The sequence below is a fragment of the Dermacentor silvarum genome, chromosome 3 (assembly GCF_013339745.2).
Source record: "Dermacentor silvarum isolate Dsil-2018 chromosome 3, BIME_Dsil_1.4, whole genome shotgun sequence".
NCBI classification, from domain to species: Eukaryota; Metazoa; Arthropoda; class Arachnida; order Ixodida; family Ixodidae; genus Dermacentor; species Dermacentor silvarum.
Genome location: NC_051156.1, coordinates 100,827,989 through 100,843,943, shown reverse-complemented (window position 1 = coordinate 100,843,943; position 15,955 = coordinate 100,827,989). Strand labels below are relative to the sequence as shown.

The 15,955-nt window shown below is 51.6% G+C and overlaps 1 protein-coding gene across 1 annotated transcript in view; it reads left to right on the top strand.

Annotated features, from left to right (window-relative positions):
* Positions 1-1,593: 1,593 nt before the first annotated feature.
* Positions 1,594-15,955, top strand: part of LOC119444608 (uncharacterized) — a gene marked incomplete at its 5' end in the record, with an annotated part of 28,691 nt that continues 14,329 nt past the window's right edge. The window contains 11 exon segments of the mRNA XM_037708979.2: positions 1,594-1,858; positions 2,830-2,955; positions 3,308-3,429; positions 7,211-7,755; positions 8,632-9,046; positions 9,600-9,697; positions 9,906-10,815; positions 11,853-12,077; positions 13,001-13,204; positions 13,965-14,629; positions 15,197-15,397. Of these exon segments, the coding sequence (XP_037564907.1) occupies positions 1,594-1,858; positions 2,830-2,955; positions 3,308-3,429; positions 7,211-7,755; positions 8,632-9,046; positions 9,600-9,697; positions 9,906-10,815; positions 11,853-12,077; positions 13,001-13,204; positions 13,965-14,629; positions 15,197-15,397 (3,776 nt within the window).

Genomic DNA, 15,955 nt, shown 5'->3' with positions numbered 1-15,955 from the left:
CTGTATCGGGAGATTTTCATGTTGCTCTACAATTTTCTCCTGCTCTACAATCCGATTTCTACCTGATTATCAGCTTGAAAAATAGCACCCGATTTTAATCCCCCCCCCCCCACACACACAAAACATAAATTTAAAACAATATAAAACCCGATAACGACCAACCCTAATTATATATTAAGACAAGTGATGTAACTAGGCGGACTGCAAAAAAAAAATGAGTATCTCCAAGCGACGGCAAAAAACATTACCTTGGTTCTGTCCAGCTAGGTGGCATTTGCGTAGGTTTAAAGTTTGGTGCATGATAGTTGGGACACCCTGTATAGTCTTCGTAGCGCGGCATATAGAGAAAAACACCGTCAAGTTTACGTTGCAGCGATGCAGCGCGTGCGTAGTTTTTCCTTTTCTTTTTTTAACTATCGATGCTATTAGTATTCATAGGATTGTCATTGATAGTTCGATAATGATTCAGCTATCGATGGCATCCATAGTACTATCGGTAGTTCTGCATCACTAGTCACTGAGTCGATTGCCGACATGAATGTCGACAGCAATTCGCGGAATGTCAGTTCAAGAGAGGTAAGTCCCGCTGCGGCAAGCCTCACGGAAGGTAGAGTTGTAAGTCATCTAGGGACAAAAGCGCGTGTGCTGACAGTTCCTTTCCACATCTGTGTGTTTCCCCTCACCTTTTCTGCCCTTTTCCCTGCTACCAGTAGATTATAGTCAGCCGTTCATCTATAGTGGTTAACCTCCGTCTCTTTCATCTCGCATCTCTCTCTCTCTCTCTCGAAAGCGACGCAGCCAGGAGCCCATAATTTGATTTTATTTAATCGTTGCGCCTCGTCGCCCTCCCTAAACTCTCGGGGCACATGGGCTACAATGCGATAGTGACGTGTGCCCCGCGGTTCGCACATGAATGAATTCGAGTCCTTGGCACTCTTAAGCCCGGATGCCCTTGTGCCACAAAACACTATTGACAGATCCTCTCTGTACGAAAGAGAGGAGTTGCGCTGTCTCTCCAAGTAAAGTGACACTCTAGATATACGTGAGACGTCCGGCACGCAGCGCGCCGAGTTTAAATGAACAAGATTTGCGACTGCACTTTCACAATTATAGCTCGGTGGCAATCTTCACTTCGACGCCCCCCTTGTCCGTGCGCAGGGTCGAGCGTCAGTTCCGTCGCTCTCTGCATCGCAGTTGCCCTCTCTCGCATACTTTAGCGCGTCAAAAACAGAAAAAAAAAAGACTTCGAGGCAAGGAAACAGCTGAGAGACGAAGCGACGCTTGTCCGGTCTCTTTCGTGTCTTGCTCCTAGCTCTTCTCGGAACGCGGTAAAGAAGTGAGGAACGACTCGACGCGAAGGAAGCGACTGTAACTTACGCGCCTGCTCCAACTTGTGCGTTGTTTTTTTATTGTCATTTTCTTACCCGTTCTTTCTCTCTCTCTCTTTCCGCAATCCGTAGGGCTTCCACGCCGCCACTGCCATGCACCTACACAGGAGCACCTCTAGGCCACGCAGCCCCACCGGCTCCCGCGTGATGTCTTCGTTGTCTGCGGTCGTCCTCTGCGTCCTCTTGGGCGCAGTCCTCGCCGTGACGGTCGCGTCCCCTGCCGCCGCCGCCGTCGACACTTCATCGGAGCCGGCTTGCCCGGCGCCGAGGCGCGGTGACGAACGGCATCGTCTTGGAGCCGGACGCCGACGTCTTCTTGGGCGCGTTCGTACAGGCTCACGAGCCCGCCAAGGACGCCCTGCTGGGATGCGGCTCGCCCCTGGCCCAGGGGGTCGAGACCCTCGAGCTCTTCAAGTGGGCCGTCGGCCTCCTCAACAGGGACCAGGGATTCGTGCCCGGCGTCAAGATCGGTGAGCAATTTGTTTTCGTCACTAACGTCTTCACTGATGTGGCTGAAGCACTAAGGGGCTCGTGCGATGACCCCTGTGCCGAACGTGTCGAAGTATTTTGGCTGATGGACACCGGCCGGTGTCTGAAACAAGGGACGAACCAGTCAGTGTCTTGATTGGCGTGTGGAATCTGCTTTCACAGCGGGCTAGCAATGGAACCTACGGGCTAGCAAAGAACAAACGGGAGAACTCCCATAGTCTATAATCGCCCATCTTTCAGTTTCATGGAAGCACATATGCGAGTGTAGCTTAACTTACACGACGTCTCACTGCGCTTCCCAGTGATTGTCCTTTAGCTTTGGGTCAGGTAAAGAGACTTGTTTAAAGCTAAGCTTTCTTTGCCTCCTTTCGATTATGTAAGAGTCCACCTAGTGGACTGTCCATTTCGGATCTCGTCAATGAGCTCCAGCTGCACGAGCGAGAAGGAGCCAGCCAGTCTCTTTCTCGCTCGTGCAGCTGGAGCCAATTGGCGAACAGCCGAAATAGACACTCTTATATACATAATGCCACCTCCCCCCCCCCCCCCCCCAGGGCGATGACAGCTTAATTAAAGTCATGAAAAGCTGCAGGGTCTTAAGAACCGTACACTCTTATTAGTGGTTCGCAGTTATAAATACTTGACGACGTGCGTGGTAAGTATTTTTGAAGAAATCTTCGTGAAATCAAATCGTCAATGTGACAATCAATATTTCAAGTAAAACATTCAGTACTTCTCTAGCCGTCAGTACTTGGCGTCTTCGGGTCTCTCGACGTGACAACTGCGCGCTGCACTGCTGCAATAAAACGCATAGCGGTATAGGCTATAGCTACGCTGAAGATAAAACGTGCTGCTACTAATACTATCTGATCGCTTGTTCTCCATGTAAGGCTGTGCGACTTTCGCGCGGCACTGCACACCTCGAAAACGACCAACTCACGCTATCATTGTCCAGGAATGCGGGTGTTCGACTCCTGCGGCCACAAGGCGAGGGCCTACCTGCAACTGGATGCGCTCCTGCCCGTTCTACGAGGAAACTCGGAGACTTGCGTCAGTACCGCCAACAGTTCCAGAGTTATAGGTGAGTCCGCTGGAGTCTTAATGCGCGGCCTCTACAGGAGTGCTCCCTGAGTTTGGGGCATTAAAGTTGATATGAAATAAACTTTATTTGTTTTTGTGTCGTGTTCAAGTCGTGTTATCACCTAAACCGTGGACACGAAAAGAACCACGCCAGGGCGGACGAAGGACAAACGGCGCCGCGGGTTTGTCCGTGCTTCACTGCGTCCTTTGTCCGTTCTGGAACTTTCGGTGACCAAAATGTTCAAATAATAAGTCCATATTCCAACGTGTGAACTGCCTGGCCATACTCGTTAGCTGCGACCGACGGCCGCCTTCTAACCCTGCATGCGCCTTCTTGTATAACTTTCCGCCAGGCACTCTGATGACGAGCACCCTGAGGAACGAAGAGCTCATCGCTAGCCTCCTGAGGGAGCACGACGTCCCCACCATCCCTTTGGAGAGCAGCGCCATAGCGCCGCCCGAGTACCTGGCCAAGGTGAGTGCGTCAACTGGAGCTTAATTCTGAAAGTCGCTTTGACACCGAGTGAGGAGAACTTGCACCGTTATCTCAGGTCACAGACCGCGCGTGTATATTCCTTTACGCCTGGCAGTATTGCTATTCTGCTGTAGCTATACATTCGCGAGTCTCAGTATGGGCATCACGAACCTTCTCAGCGCTGCCGCTGTGCGCAGAGGCTCTTCGACTTTGGTAGCATCTCTCAATCTAATTGAGGCCCATCCTTTTTGATAGTAAAGACCTATTCTAAATTCAGTGAGTACAATCAACAGTAATGGTGCACTGCTTGCGTGTTTATGTAATGTACAAGGTACATTACATAAACTACATGTGGTACATGTATGTATAGGTACATGTCGTATAAACTGTGAGTTACCATTTATCACGCACATGCGTGATGAATGGATCACGACGCTTTACTGAAAAGATGTGGCGGCTCTAGCGTTACTTGACTGTCAGAAAATGCAGTTATATACAGTATGAAATTGTACGTGTGATGAATTACGAGATGCGCTGGTACATTTATGTTCACTTCGTGGCATTCACTTCGTTCACCGACGGTGTCTAATTCGCGTCGAGAGCGTGCCAGGCAAGGTGTGCATGCATGCGGATTAGACAAGATCCTCCCTCTATGGAATGGGCGACAACATTCGGAAAAGTTCCGAAACATGTAGGCGCGTCTTTTGCCGAGCGATAACATTGGAGCAGTGGTTAGGCGGGGATAAACGGTCACCTAAGTAATATAAACAATCTACGCGTCACACGTGTCAATATTTTTGAAAGGAAAGTTCGCGCAAATAGGTATCACTGCAGAAAAAAAAACAATTATTGTCTTTGTTAATACCGTGCGAACTGCCTTTTTATTCGGCTCTTTAGGTCTCGTGTTCACACTCGCACCCTAAGGTGAGATGGAAAGTGTGCAGCCATCACTTTAGATGATATTAGACAGAACTGCAAATTAAGAAATTTAAGGCTGGTGACAGCAGCGTACCTTCAATACTTCCACTGTGCCCTAGCTACACGGCTCCTGCTGTTCCAAAAGCACGCCGCACACAATTGAAACGTATAAATTCATGCGCCGGCGCAGGCATTCAGTCAAACGATAAAGTACAAATTGGAAGTAATATAATTTATCGGAAGAGAAAACGAGGCTTATTTCGTTACGTTGAGTGAGTAAACTGTCGACTTAGTAAAAATAAATTCAGAGGAGATTTCGCGATCAATGCGAGAGAAATGCGTTAGCATTACGTCGTACCTTTTTGAAGACTCATATCCATATCTCTACCTCGATCACGTGACCGGCTTTCCACACTTCTCACGCATACTTTTGTCCATTTTGACAATCCTAATGCTAACGCATTAAAAAATAAAGTGGAAGGACGTAAAACATACAATGCAATACTTACACATAAACTAAACTGTCCACGTGGTCGTAACCCGCGTCAGAACTCCTCTCACCGAGTGACAGGTCATCGTAACAAACAGATCCACCGCTATCTCCAATGAGAGCTGATGACCAGCTGACCGTGGTGATGCCCAGACTAGCTCACTTTGCTTTATCGCTTGCCTTCCTAACCGCCGCACAAGATTCAGCGACGTGTCACCGATGCGTGGCAAGCACGTCAAGGCCCCACACTCTGCTGGTCCTGCGACTGCGGTGCCCTTTAACCTGTAAAGGCGGACTGCCGTAACCGAGACGGGGATTCTCCTTTGTGCTTGAGGAATCCGCTGAAGCGTTTGCGCTATTGTTAGCTCAAAAAAACAATGTTTGCGACAATTGCCCTCTAATCAACCACCAGACACTAAAACTCCACAAAAGAGCACATAAAAAGGTTCGCTAAGCTCTTGCTCGCCAAATCAAATCAGTTTTCACTTACATGGCCAACAAGACAGCCAAAGAAGCGCGCTGAAAATATATGGCTGAGAAACCAAGTTTAGCGCGCCAGTTGTGGGCCAGTAAATTCGTGAACAGAAGGCGTTGAAATGTTGGCTAAAGCGCGAATGAACGTTCTTAATATCGCAGCCCTTACAATTATTCAAAATACGCCTAAGTACAACACGCGACTTAAGCGCTCCTGCAGCGCGTATACGTGGGTGCGCTGCGATCATGTACTGCTATATATAGGAATCCGTCGAAGCTCGGAAAGGTACAACTCGCGGCAAAGTCTGGAGCGAGAACCCGCGCAGGCGGCTCCAAATGATTATGTTTTAAGCTCGGAGCGCGGCATAGAGAAATCTAGGGCGATTCACACATTGACGTCAGATCACGTAGAAAATAGTGTAATTGCATCTGCCAAAAGAGAGCGAACTAAACATAACCGGTGACTTCCAAGCCAATGGCTATTAATAGAGGGGGTAGGGGGGGGGGGGGGGGGCTATGCGCGAATGGCAGTATTCGTGATTTGTACCTTTTATGGTTAACTAAAATACGACTAGTGCTTTGAAAAATAAAGCATTTGATTTGTAAACTTTTTCAAAATTTATAATAATGACGACTATTTTCCATCCAGACAACGATGGGGGACAAAGAAAGAAAGAAGCTCGAAATGGCTTGACTAGCTCTTGTCTCCTCGGAAAAAAACAAAAACAAAAAAACATACTTTGCATTTTCATTTAGTTTGCACACAGCGTTTTCTCGTGCTATTCACATTCGATCTTGAAAGTAAACGAAAACAGTGGCTAACTACGAGTACAGGCAAGTATATGAATACAAAAGTGAAATGGCACACCGCATTACAGGAGTCAGCATAGAGAATCTCATGGTGAGTACTAGCTGTTTCTCAATAGTATAATCCCTCTTATGACCATTGTGAGGCGAAGATTACAAAAGTGTACGAATATAAGGGGCACTTTTAAGAGGACGGCAAAGGCAGTGTGCCGGCCGGAGCCCTACCCCCTACAAACAGCATTGGCATTTGACAGCCACTAGCAACGCCGCCTTAGAACATAGTGAACATAATCTAATAAGATCTGGAACACAGTATGGAGGCATAGATTTAATAACACCCTTCTAACACTTACACTCAATGCATATACCATTTTATGTTAAGCAGCGACCACTCTGTGACCCACCGTGGTTGCTTAGTGGCTATATGGCGTTGCGCTGCTAAGCACGCGGTCGCGGGTTCGAATCCCGGCCGCGGCGGCCACATTTCGATGGGGGCGAAAGATAGAATGCCCGTGTACCATGCATTTGGTACACGCTAAAGATTCCCAGGTGGCCAACATTAATCCGGAGACCGCCACTACAGCGTGTTTCATAATCAGGTCGTAGTTTTGGCACCTCAAACCCCAGAATTTAATTTTTTGGCCACCACACCGTGACAGTCCTTTTGTATTCTTTAAAAGATGTCAATACATGTAAATATGGCTCAAAGCCTTATTACTGAGAACACGAACAACTGATGCTCAGAATATCGTTACCCTTAGCTCTCACTTAGATAGCTTCAAAATTTCTTTCCTGCGATTTACGATTGAAATGTGGAATAACCTGCATGCTTGTGTGCGACAATTGCCACCTGAGCGTTTCGCGAAGGAACTTCCTTCACCATGTAACATGTTGATTCTATATGTGTGTTGTACTCATGTAGTTGCCAATTCCTGCTGTGTCTCTAATCTCAGGAAGCAATATGCTTTTTTAAAATATTGTGAGCGCATATACGGAGTCTGTGACACCGACTGCGCGCTTTCGCGAGCTTCCCGTGTCCTTCCTCAACGCGCCACTATCTCTTATTTCTTTCGACGCCATTGCCGGCTGCAGCTGCTGCTAGAGGCCGCGTTCGACATGAAGTGGGAGCACTTCGCCGTGCTCCACTCTCACGACGAGCCCAGCGTGGCCGTGGTGAAGGCGCTCAGCCAGCGCGCCGTGTCGGCCGCCTCGCCCTGCGTCACGCTCATCGAGGCCTTGCCCAAGATGTCCGCCCAAGATGGCGGCGGGGACAGGGCCCGTCTGCGGCTGCGCAACCTGCTCGTCCAGCTGGAGGACGCCACACCCGTGTTCGTGGTATCCACGTCGGCCGACGTCGCCGAGGCCCTGGCCGAGTTGATCGCCTCGGACCCGGACACCTTCCTGCGCCACCGGCAGTGGTTCTTCGCCTGGGTGCCCGGAGAGGAGGCCCTGCGCCGGCTGGGCCCGCTGCTCAACCGCGGGGGCTTCTACGCGCTCGCCCCGTACCCGCCCACAGTGGGATCGTTCGAGGACCACTGGAACAACATGAGCCTGGCCGCCGACGTCAAGAAGGCCCAGGACCGATGGTACTTGGAGCTCGTCGCAAAGCAGAAGCGTTGCAGGATACCGGGTGTCAGGTCCGTTATTATTATTATTATTATTATTATTATTATTATTATTATTATTATTATTATTATTATTATTATTATTATTATTATTATTATTATTATTATTATTATTATTATTATTATTATTATTATTATTATTATTATTATTATTATTTCTGCTACTCCCACTGTACTACGTCTACATGACGTGGTACTTGACAAGTCGCGTGCAAGGCCTTCTGCTGTTGATGGTTATCGTTATTTATTAACTAGAACAAAATGGAAAGTTTGTCTGCAATATAGCCCATTATCCCAAAGTCACTGCTAAAGACAATGCACTAAACAAGCGAAAATTATACATCAAATTAAGTGAATAATGAACAGATTTCGCAGTGGGTAAAGAGAAGAATCAATGCTCGATAAGAACAACACTATAAATTAAGAACATATAGTGTGTGATTGTGGCCAACAGCACCGAGCTGTTGTGCTGCTTAATACAACACATAAGTTGGAGATATATACATTCCATTCGTAATGTGGGCCCACGACATGACCTGTGAATAACATGATCGAGTAGCTTCCGAACATTCTATAACAGTTGAGTTCTCAACCTAATTACTCCAACCAAATCAAATCATGGGATTTACCGTCCCAATGCGACACCGGGGCTATGAGCGACGTCGCAATAGGCAGGAGGAGGCGGACGTCGGATTCATTTCGACCACACGGGGTTCTTTAACGTGCACCTCAATCTAAGCACAAGAAGGTTCTTGCATTCCGCTTCCATCGTAATGCGGCTACTGCGGCTAGGAGTCGAACTCGCGACATCGTGCTCAGTAGCTGAACGCCGTAGACACTGGACCACCACGCCTTCGCGCTGAGCCACGGCCGTCCCGTGCGTCGCAGGATTCCTGGCCTGGAGAACGCGGCGCCGTGTCCCGACCTGTCCCTGAGCCACGAGCCCGCGCAAGCCGTAGTGCGAACGTCCCGGGCCCTTCCGGCCGCGCGGGGCGTGTTCACGCTAGCGCAGGCGCTGCGCTCGGCCTGGAAAGCGCTGTGCCGAGGACAACCCGGACTCTGTCCCGAGCTGCGGCGCCTCACGAGGCGTCAGTTCGCCGGCTCCTTCCTCGAGCCCGGTGCTGCGGCCGCCGCCTTGGCTCTGTCTCGGACCGGAGCCGAACAGCTGCCTGCGGCGCCGGGAGCGGCCGCTGCAAGCCGGGAAGCGCGCGCTGCCTCTGACGTCCTGGGAGAACTGGGCGGAAGTCACCTGGCGTTGACCCGGTTCCTCTACGACGCCGTCAAGGGAACAGACTTCAAGCAGGTTGGTTCACCAATATTACGAAGTTGCCCGTTAGACCACCTGGATGCGTCTCCGGTCGACGACCGTTGAACTCGATAGTGAAAGTGCAGTCCGCGAACAGTTTTCCGACGCTCGTTGGTATAGGGATTCAAAGAAGTTCGTGTGGATTCAAACAGCGAGTTAAGTAAACGAGACTGCTTCGAGCACGCGTAATGTTGCAAGCGCATGTGCTCACGAACTGATATTGATGCTGGGCGTCTTGCTATATGTTCCGCAACCACGGCGAAAAGTCAAAATAACCTCGTGTTTTGGAAACTTTTGAAGAGCTCAAAGGTACGGACCTTATTGATCCCTTTCGGATTCCGCATGGCTAACGCTAGCGAGGAACATCTCTTGGAGCTTGTGGAACCTGAACTTTTTGATATGATCATTCTTTACGTCTTAAGCTTTTCTAGTCTTTCATTTCTACCGTTCAATAATTTCATATGATGTTGTATGGAAGCGGCGACTTTTGCTTGCTATTTTTGTGACAACTTTGCTCCAAATACTGTGTTTTTTTTTCCTTTCTGCGCAGCTGATACTTTACGACTCGGAAGAGGCCAAGCTCTTGCAGAAGGACACTCGGTTTATGCCGGCACTTTGCTCCTCCGATACGTGCCATAACTGCATCAGGTAAGCCGGAAATACGCGGGTCACATGCAGTGCCTTGTTGCGGCATTGCTTCGTCATTTTTGTGCACTCGGTTTATCATCTATAGTAGAGACGACTGGCAGCCGGCCTGCTGTGATGGTAGCTGCGCATAATTAGCAGGCAGTGCGCCTGTAGTCACAAATCCCGCTTTGCATTACTGAGTGTTCTAAGAAGTTCCCGATACCCGCAGGTTCCGCACCACTCGCCTGGAGGAAGCCGAAGCGACCGTGACGTCGGCTTCTTCCCTGCCGGCCAGCGGCGAGGCCGGTATCTCTGCCTCCGACATCGTTCTTCCTGTGCTGCTTCCTCTCCACAACGCCGGCCACGGCGCCTTCGGCTGCGGGGCCACGGTCGACCGGCTGGCCGTGCAGGACCTCGAGGCCGCCTCCTGGATGGTGCGCAAAATCAACTCCAACGGCGTCCTCCTGCCGGGCCTCAAGCTCGACCTGCGCGTCATCGACACCTGTTCCTCGGCGTCCGTCCTCGCCCGGGACGCGTCGGCCGTGCTGGAGCACTTCTCGGAACTGGGCGTGCCCACCGTCTTCGTGTCCTCTTCCCTGTCGGCCGAGCACACCAGGGTGGCCGCGTCTCTCCTGTCTCGCGTCAACGTCACCCTAGTGTCCACGACGGATCTCGCCGCCTCGCACGATCCCCGCCGCGGTTACCTCTACCAGATCCCGCTGCCCATCGAAAAGATTGCCGAGGCCGCGGTGGCCTACTTGCAGAGCCTGGACTGGAGTTACGTCTCCGTCGTGTCGAGCGAGAGCGAGTCCCGCGCCGTCGACGCCTTCAAGGAGCGTGCCGAGGCCGAGGGCATCTGTCTCGCCATCCAGGCGACGCTAAGCGCAGGCCGCCAGCTGGATCCCAACCTCATCACGCGGCTCACGACGGCTGCGGCCAACGGTGCCCGCGCTGTCGTCCTCTGGACCGATTCTGAAGACACCCTGCGTTTCCTGGCGGCGCTGCGAAGGGCCCGCTCCGAGGGACTCCTGGACCACGCCGACTTGGTTCTCATTCACGGCGGCGGACAGCCCGTCAGTTTCGACGGCCACGAGGAGGACGCTCTCGGCGCCGTCCTATTGCGGCCCCAGTACGGACAGGTATAGTAACGCCCGCGTGGCGAACCTCGCATTCCTAAATAGAGATAGCGCCGAAAACCTCCGCGAAGCAGCGTGGAAATTGCCTGCTCATGCTAACTCGTTTCGAGTGCGTGAGTGAGTCAATTTTAATAAGTATCCGGCAAATTGATGGCCTGGGTCTAGGCCGCGCCGGGGGCAGCAGAGAGACCCTGTCTCTCGGTAGCTTCCCGGGCTTGCTGGATGGCCCAAAGTTGGTACTGAAGATCAGAGCTAGTCAGTGCGGTTCTCCACCGCGCCCTTAGTTCATCCGGGGGGACTGCAATTCTCTGAACTATTTCACAATCCCAGAGTATGTGTTCTAAGGTGGCTACTCTATCATTACATAACTTACATTTGGCCTCAGGGTATAAATCTGGAAACATGCGGTTAAGATGTACCGGGTTCGTGTAGGTTCTAGTTTGAAGTTGCCTCCAGTCAACCGCCTGAGACCTGTTTAATTTTGGGTTAGGAGGTGGATATATACACCTCGACTTTCTGTAGAATTGGGTAATGTCACTGAATGAGAAAAGTCTAGCCCTATCCATCCGTTCCATCTCCTTTCGATGTTTCAAATCTATATAGCGTCCAACGCCGCCTCTTCGCAGAATGTACGGTGTTAGAGGTAATGACCATTAGACTGCTCTTTGATGCAAAGGCACGACGTTCATTGCTGAAACGGCGTAAACACGCGTCCGGCAAACTAGCGCTTGCGTTATTCTGAACATGGCTTCGCGTACCCTCTGAGCTGTACTGACATCGAGCATACAACAAATATAAATTATACTCTACTACCTGCATGCTGTTCGAAGCTGTCGACGTACCTCAGTGCGACTTATTATAGGAGTGTTAAGCATGTTAACTTGAACACAGCGAATTCCTGCTAGTGTTCCAAGAGGACAAGTGTATTAGCCTGTTGGATGATGTTCGATGCAAGCTGCCGCTTCAAGTGACACACACGCGTTTGCGCAACGTGTCACGCGTGAGACCGACTCATCGCTATACCTGCGGGCCACGCGCAGGTTCTGGACTTCGAGTCGTACTACGAGCGCCTGCGTCCCGACCAGGACCGCTTCTTCGGAGATCTGTGGTCTCAGACGAGGACGTGCCACCAGACTCAAAGCGGCCAGGAGTGCTCGGTGCCGTTGCTGCCCAGCCGCTCGGTGGTGGACGTCATGCAGGCCGTGCTCGTTGCTGCCACAGCACTTAGGGACCTGCGCGACCAGGTGTGCGGAGGATCGCGGGAGGTGAGGAACGATGCCTTCCTTTTATTGACTGATTGATTGCTTTTAATGTCCCACGGCAACACATTGGTTGTGGAAGATGCATAGTGGAGGGACATATTAATTCCCAGCTAGAGTCGTCGCTCAGCTTTCGTCTGAATGTAAGCATGCGAGCGCTTTTTATTCCGTCTTTGCCGAGATGCGGCAACCGCAGCCGGGATAGAACTATCCCTGCAATATTTCAAACAGCGGAAAGGCAGACATTTTGCGACCCTATATAGTTTACTGCACAGAGCATTTAACTAGGTATAATTGTTTTCCCTCGCTTTGTTTAAACGGAACCGAAGGAGGGCATGTACATTTCAGGATTGCAATGTGGAATGTACGACATCTACGACGTTGACGACGTCATAACATTTCGTTACCTGACATCTGAGACAGCGAAGAGGCGTCCTTGTGAGAGCAACTGCTCTTACGAAGAGAGACTACAGTGATGTATTATGACTTCAGTGCTGTAATCCGCGCTGCGAGTGACTGTGCCGAAGTTGTATGTCGTTTATCGAGCAATTAATTACCACTATGCCAACTTTTCTACAGCCTTAAAGTTTTGCAGCTCTCATGTCAAGTTCGTCTATTCTCACTATTCTAAACCTTACATCTCCATTTCTTTCACATTGCTCACGAAACTATTTAAATTTCTTGCGAAAAAATTTAAATAGTATTTAAACTACATTCAGTGTGACATTATAGCGTTATCTACAGCTTAACATAAGAGTTTTGTGCTAAAAGTCGGTTCCCTATAGAGCATTCCTATAGCTTTAGCAGTAAACGCTGCAACGAACAAGCAGACTTCGTGTATGCCCTGTGGGTGTTCTCGCCTGTGCCGGTCCACCATCACGTCTTCAGCAGGCACTTCAGGTTCGCTTGCAATAATACATTCCCGGCAGGCAACGGATGCCTCCTACTGCGCTCGGCTCCTGTCCAACGCCATGGGTGTGGGAGAGGCGCTGGACGAGCAAGTTCGCCGGGCGACCACCATGCGCGTGGGCGAAAAGGACCAGATGTTCGTCTTCACCGAACAAGGCCACGGAGACATCGCCGTCGACCTCTGGAATGTCCGCAAGTCGGCCGCCGGCATCGCGCCGCAGAGGGTGAGTGTGCGCTGACGATGTAGCGGCTTCCAGCTTTTCGGGGTTACGTACGTATAGCAGGGGGGACTCCTTCCGAACGACTTTCATGGATACAGCTTTCACGTGCCTGGCCAATACACCTAAGACAGACCTTCGCGCAGTACGCAACATTCAAGTCCAGGCCCTCGAAGTCTGTCCTGGTTGGGCAGGGGCCGCCCAGTTCTCTCATTGCAGCCGAAAGCGCTAGCCGTAAAGCATGTTTTAGGTAACGCATGGTTTCATGGTCGATAGCCTAGTGTATTCGTTGTAGAGCATAACTGATAAGCGGATTTGTAGCAGTAGCGTTGCTGCTAAATGTCTGGGGTATACAGCAGCTGCCGGAGATGCTGGCTTTGGAGAGACAGTGCTCGATGCCAGCTGAGGGCATATTATGCTATTCCGAGATGCAATACAAAAGATGACACGTTGCGCACCATGCGCATACTCACGCACAACCGGCGGAAGCGCGCGAATGACGCGCGCTTACACATTGCATCTATTTACGGGGCCTCAGTCCCGTAGCCCTCGGGAAGACAAGAAGTGCCTTCATGGCGCGCAGAGCGCAAGCAATGTTTCTCCGCTAGCAGAGAACGTCCCGCGCAACAACATCCAAACCCTTATAGACGGACCGCTCGAATTTCTTATCTGAACTCGCGAGGCGACCAGCATTCATCGATTCGTCATGTGTGCTGCCCATGAAGCCTGTGTCGTTCACGTCGCCCCTCCACCTCACTTTCGGCAGGCGGGCCAGCTGGCCGAGGACCGGTTCACCGAGCTCATGCCCGTGGTCACCTACGGCGGCGGCAGCGACGGCAAGGAAGTGCCGCTGTCCGAGCTCCGGTCCGCGTGCCAGGCCTCCTCGTGCCGGGCGCACTGCGCGCGCAAGGCCGTCGACTTCCTGGTGGTGCCGTCGCCCGACCACGTCTACCTGGCCGCCGCCTTCTCGGTGCACGAGCGCGGAGACGCCCCGTTCCGGTGCTCGCACCGAGTCACCGAGTCCGGCGTGCGCCGCGTCGAAGCCTTCCTGTGGGCGCTGGATCAGATCAACGCCAGCCCCTCGGTGCTGCCGGGAGTCAAGGTCGGGGCGGTGGTCTTCGACGTGTGCGGCAGCCGCGAGAAGACCTACCGGGACCTGTCCAACTTCGCCAGCGACTCGCTCGCCTCCGTCGCCACGGACGTCCGGCTGCCCACTCTGCGACACGTGTTCGGCTTTGTCGCCTCCGGCAGGAACAACGCCGGGCAGTGCACGGTGAAGCCCGCGGCCGATGTTCTCGCCGCGGCGGCCAGCGTTCCCACGGTCGCCTCGGACTCGTCGCTGTCGCAGCTGAGCGGCCGCCGCTACCCGAGTCTCCTGCGAGTGCTCCCGTCCAACGCGGAGGTGGCCCAGGCCGTCCTGCGTGTCCTCAGGTGCGTATCGATCGCTAATCACCTGCATGCAGGCGCATGCGATCGCAGCTTTCCGGAGGTCTTCTAAGGTCAGGCTCTGCTACTCGGTGTTGCTACCGCGGTCCTCGCCGCCTAATATTTTTGGTGTCGCTGGATAGCTTCATGCACTACGCCGAGAGCAGATTCCCGCTTCGGATTTATACAACACACAAGCACTTATGCTACCATCGATTTCCAAAACCAAGCCTACCTGTGTAGCCGAGAAAGCGCCAGAAGAACACCCTCTGAAGTATAAGCCAAGTGATCGCTCTATCGAGGCTGACAGCAGAGCTAGGTGGTTGCCCACTTAGAGAAATGGCGCACTATAGGGCAGAAAATCGGTCGTGAAAGATTTCCTTGAATCTGGACAGTGTAGCGTGGTGCAAACTGGCGTTTAAGCCACGATTTGGATCAGCTTTGCTCAAGCTTAGTTTTTCTAAGCGCATGTACGCTTAGTAAACACATGGTACGCATGTGTCTGCAATCTGCTCCCCTCTGTAGACAGTGTACCGCTGTGTTAAGACGTGCGTGCTACCCCCTTGCTCTCAGGCATTTCAAGTGGACGTACGTGTCGGCGGTGTACGACGACCGGGACGACGAGCTGCAGGACGTGTGGGAGCAGTTCGAACGAGCCCTTGAAGGTGGACCCTTGCGCCTGGCCACCGCGCTTCGCCTCAAGGAAGGCACGTCGGACGACGATGTGCGGGCCGCCGCCACACAACTGCTCAGGAGGCGCAGGGAGGGCGCCCGGTGAGAACTATACGCTGCCGAGACTTAGTTTCGGTGCCTGTATATGATTCCCTTTGCCGCTCGCATTCCTTGAAAAAAAAATGTCCCGCCGAGTGTACAACTTTCTTGTGTTGATCATCAATCAGCTTAACCCAGCGAAAAAAAAATGTTGGCATTATCGTTGACGTTGTCCTTTCCACTTGCATTCTTGCAATAGTTTTGAACGCTGCCGTAAAAAAAGAAAAAAAAAACAAGGCTCACTTTTTTTCACTGTATTGCCCGCTGTACCCTTCAGGAACAAAGTTGGGGGGTCCGATTGCACCGATGATGCGCCTGTCTCGGTGCGCTACCTAACAAGGTACCACTTATTTATACGGCTAGTGATTGTGCTGTGTACTATACCATTAACTATGCATCGTTACGGCGGTGACTTGACGTTTGCTCGCCGTACTTGGTGAACTAAGTATCAGAGGCTTTGTAGACTGTTCCAAATCACACACCCGGAGAGAGGCACAGTAGTGTGGGCTTGTTTTCTCGTAGCAATTCTTCATTTGTTCTGCGTCCACCGGAGCGGTCGCC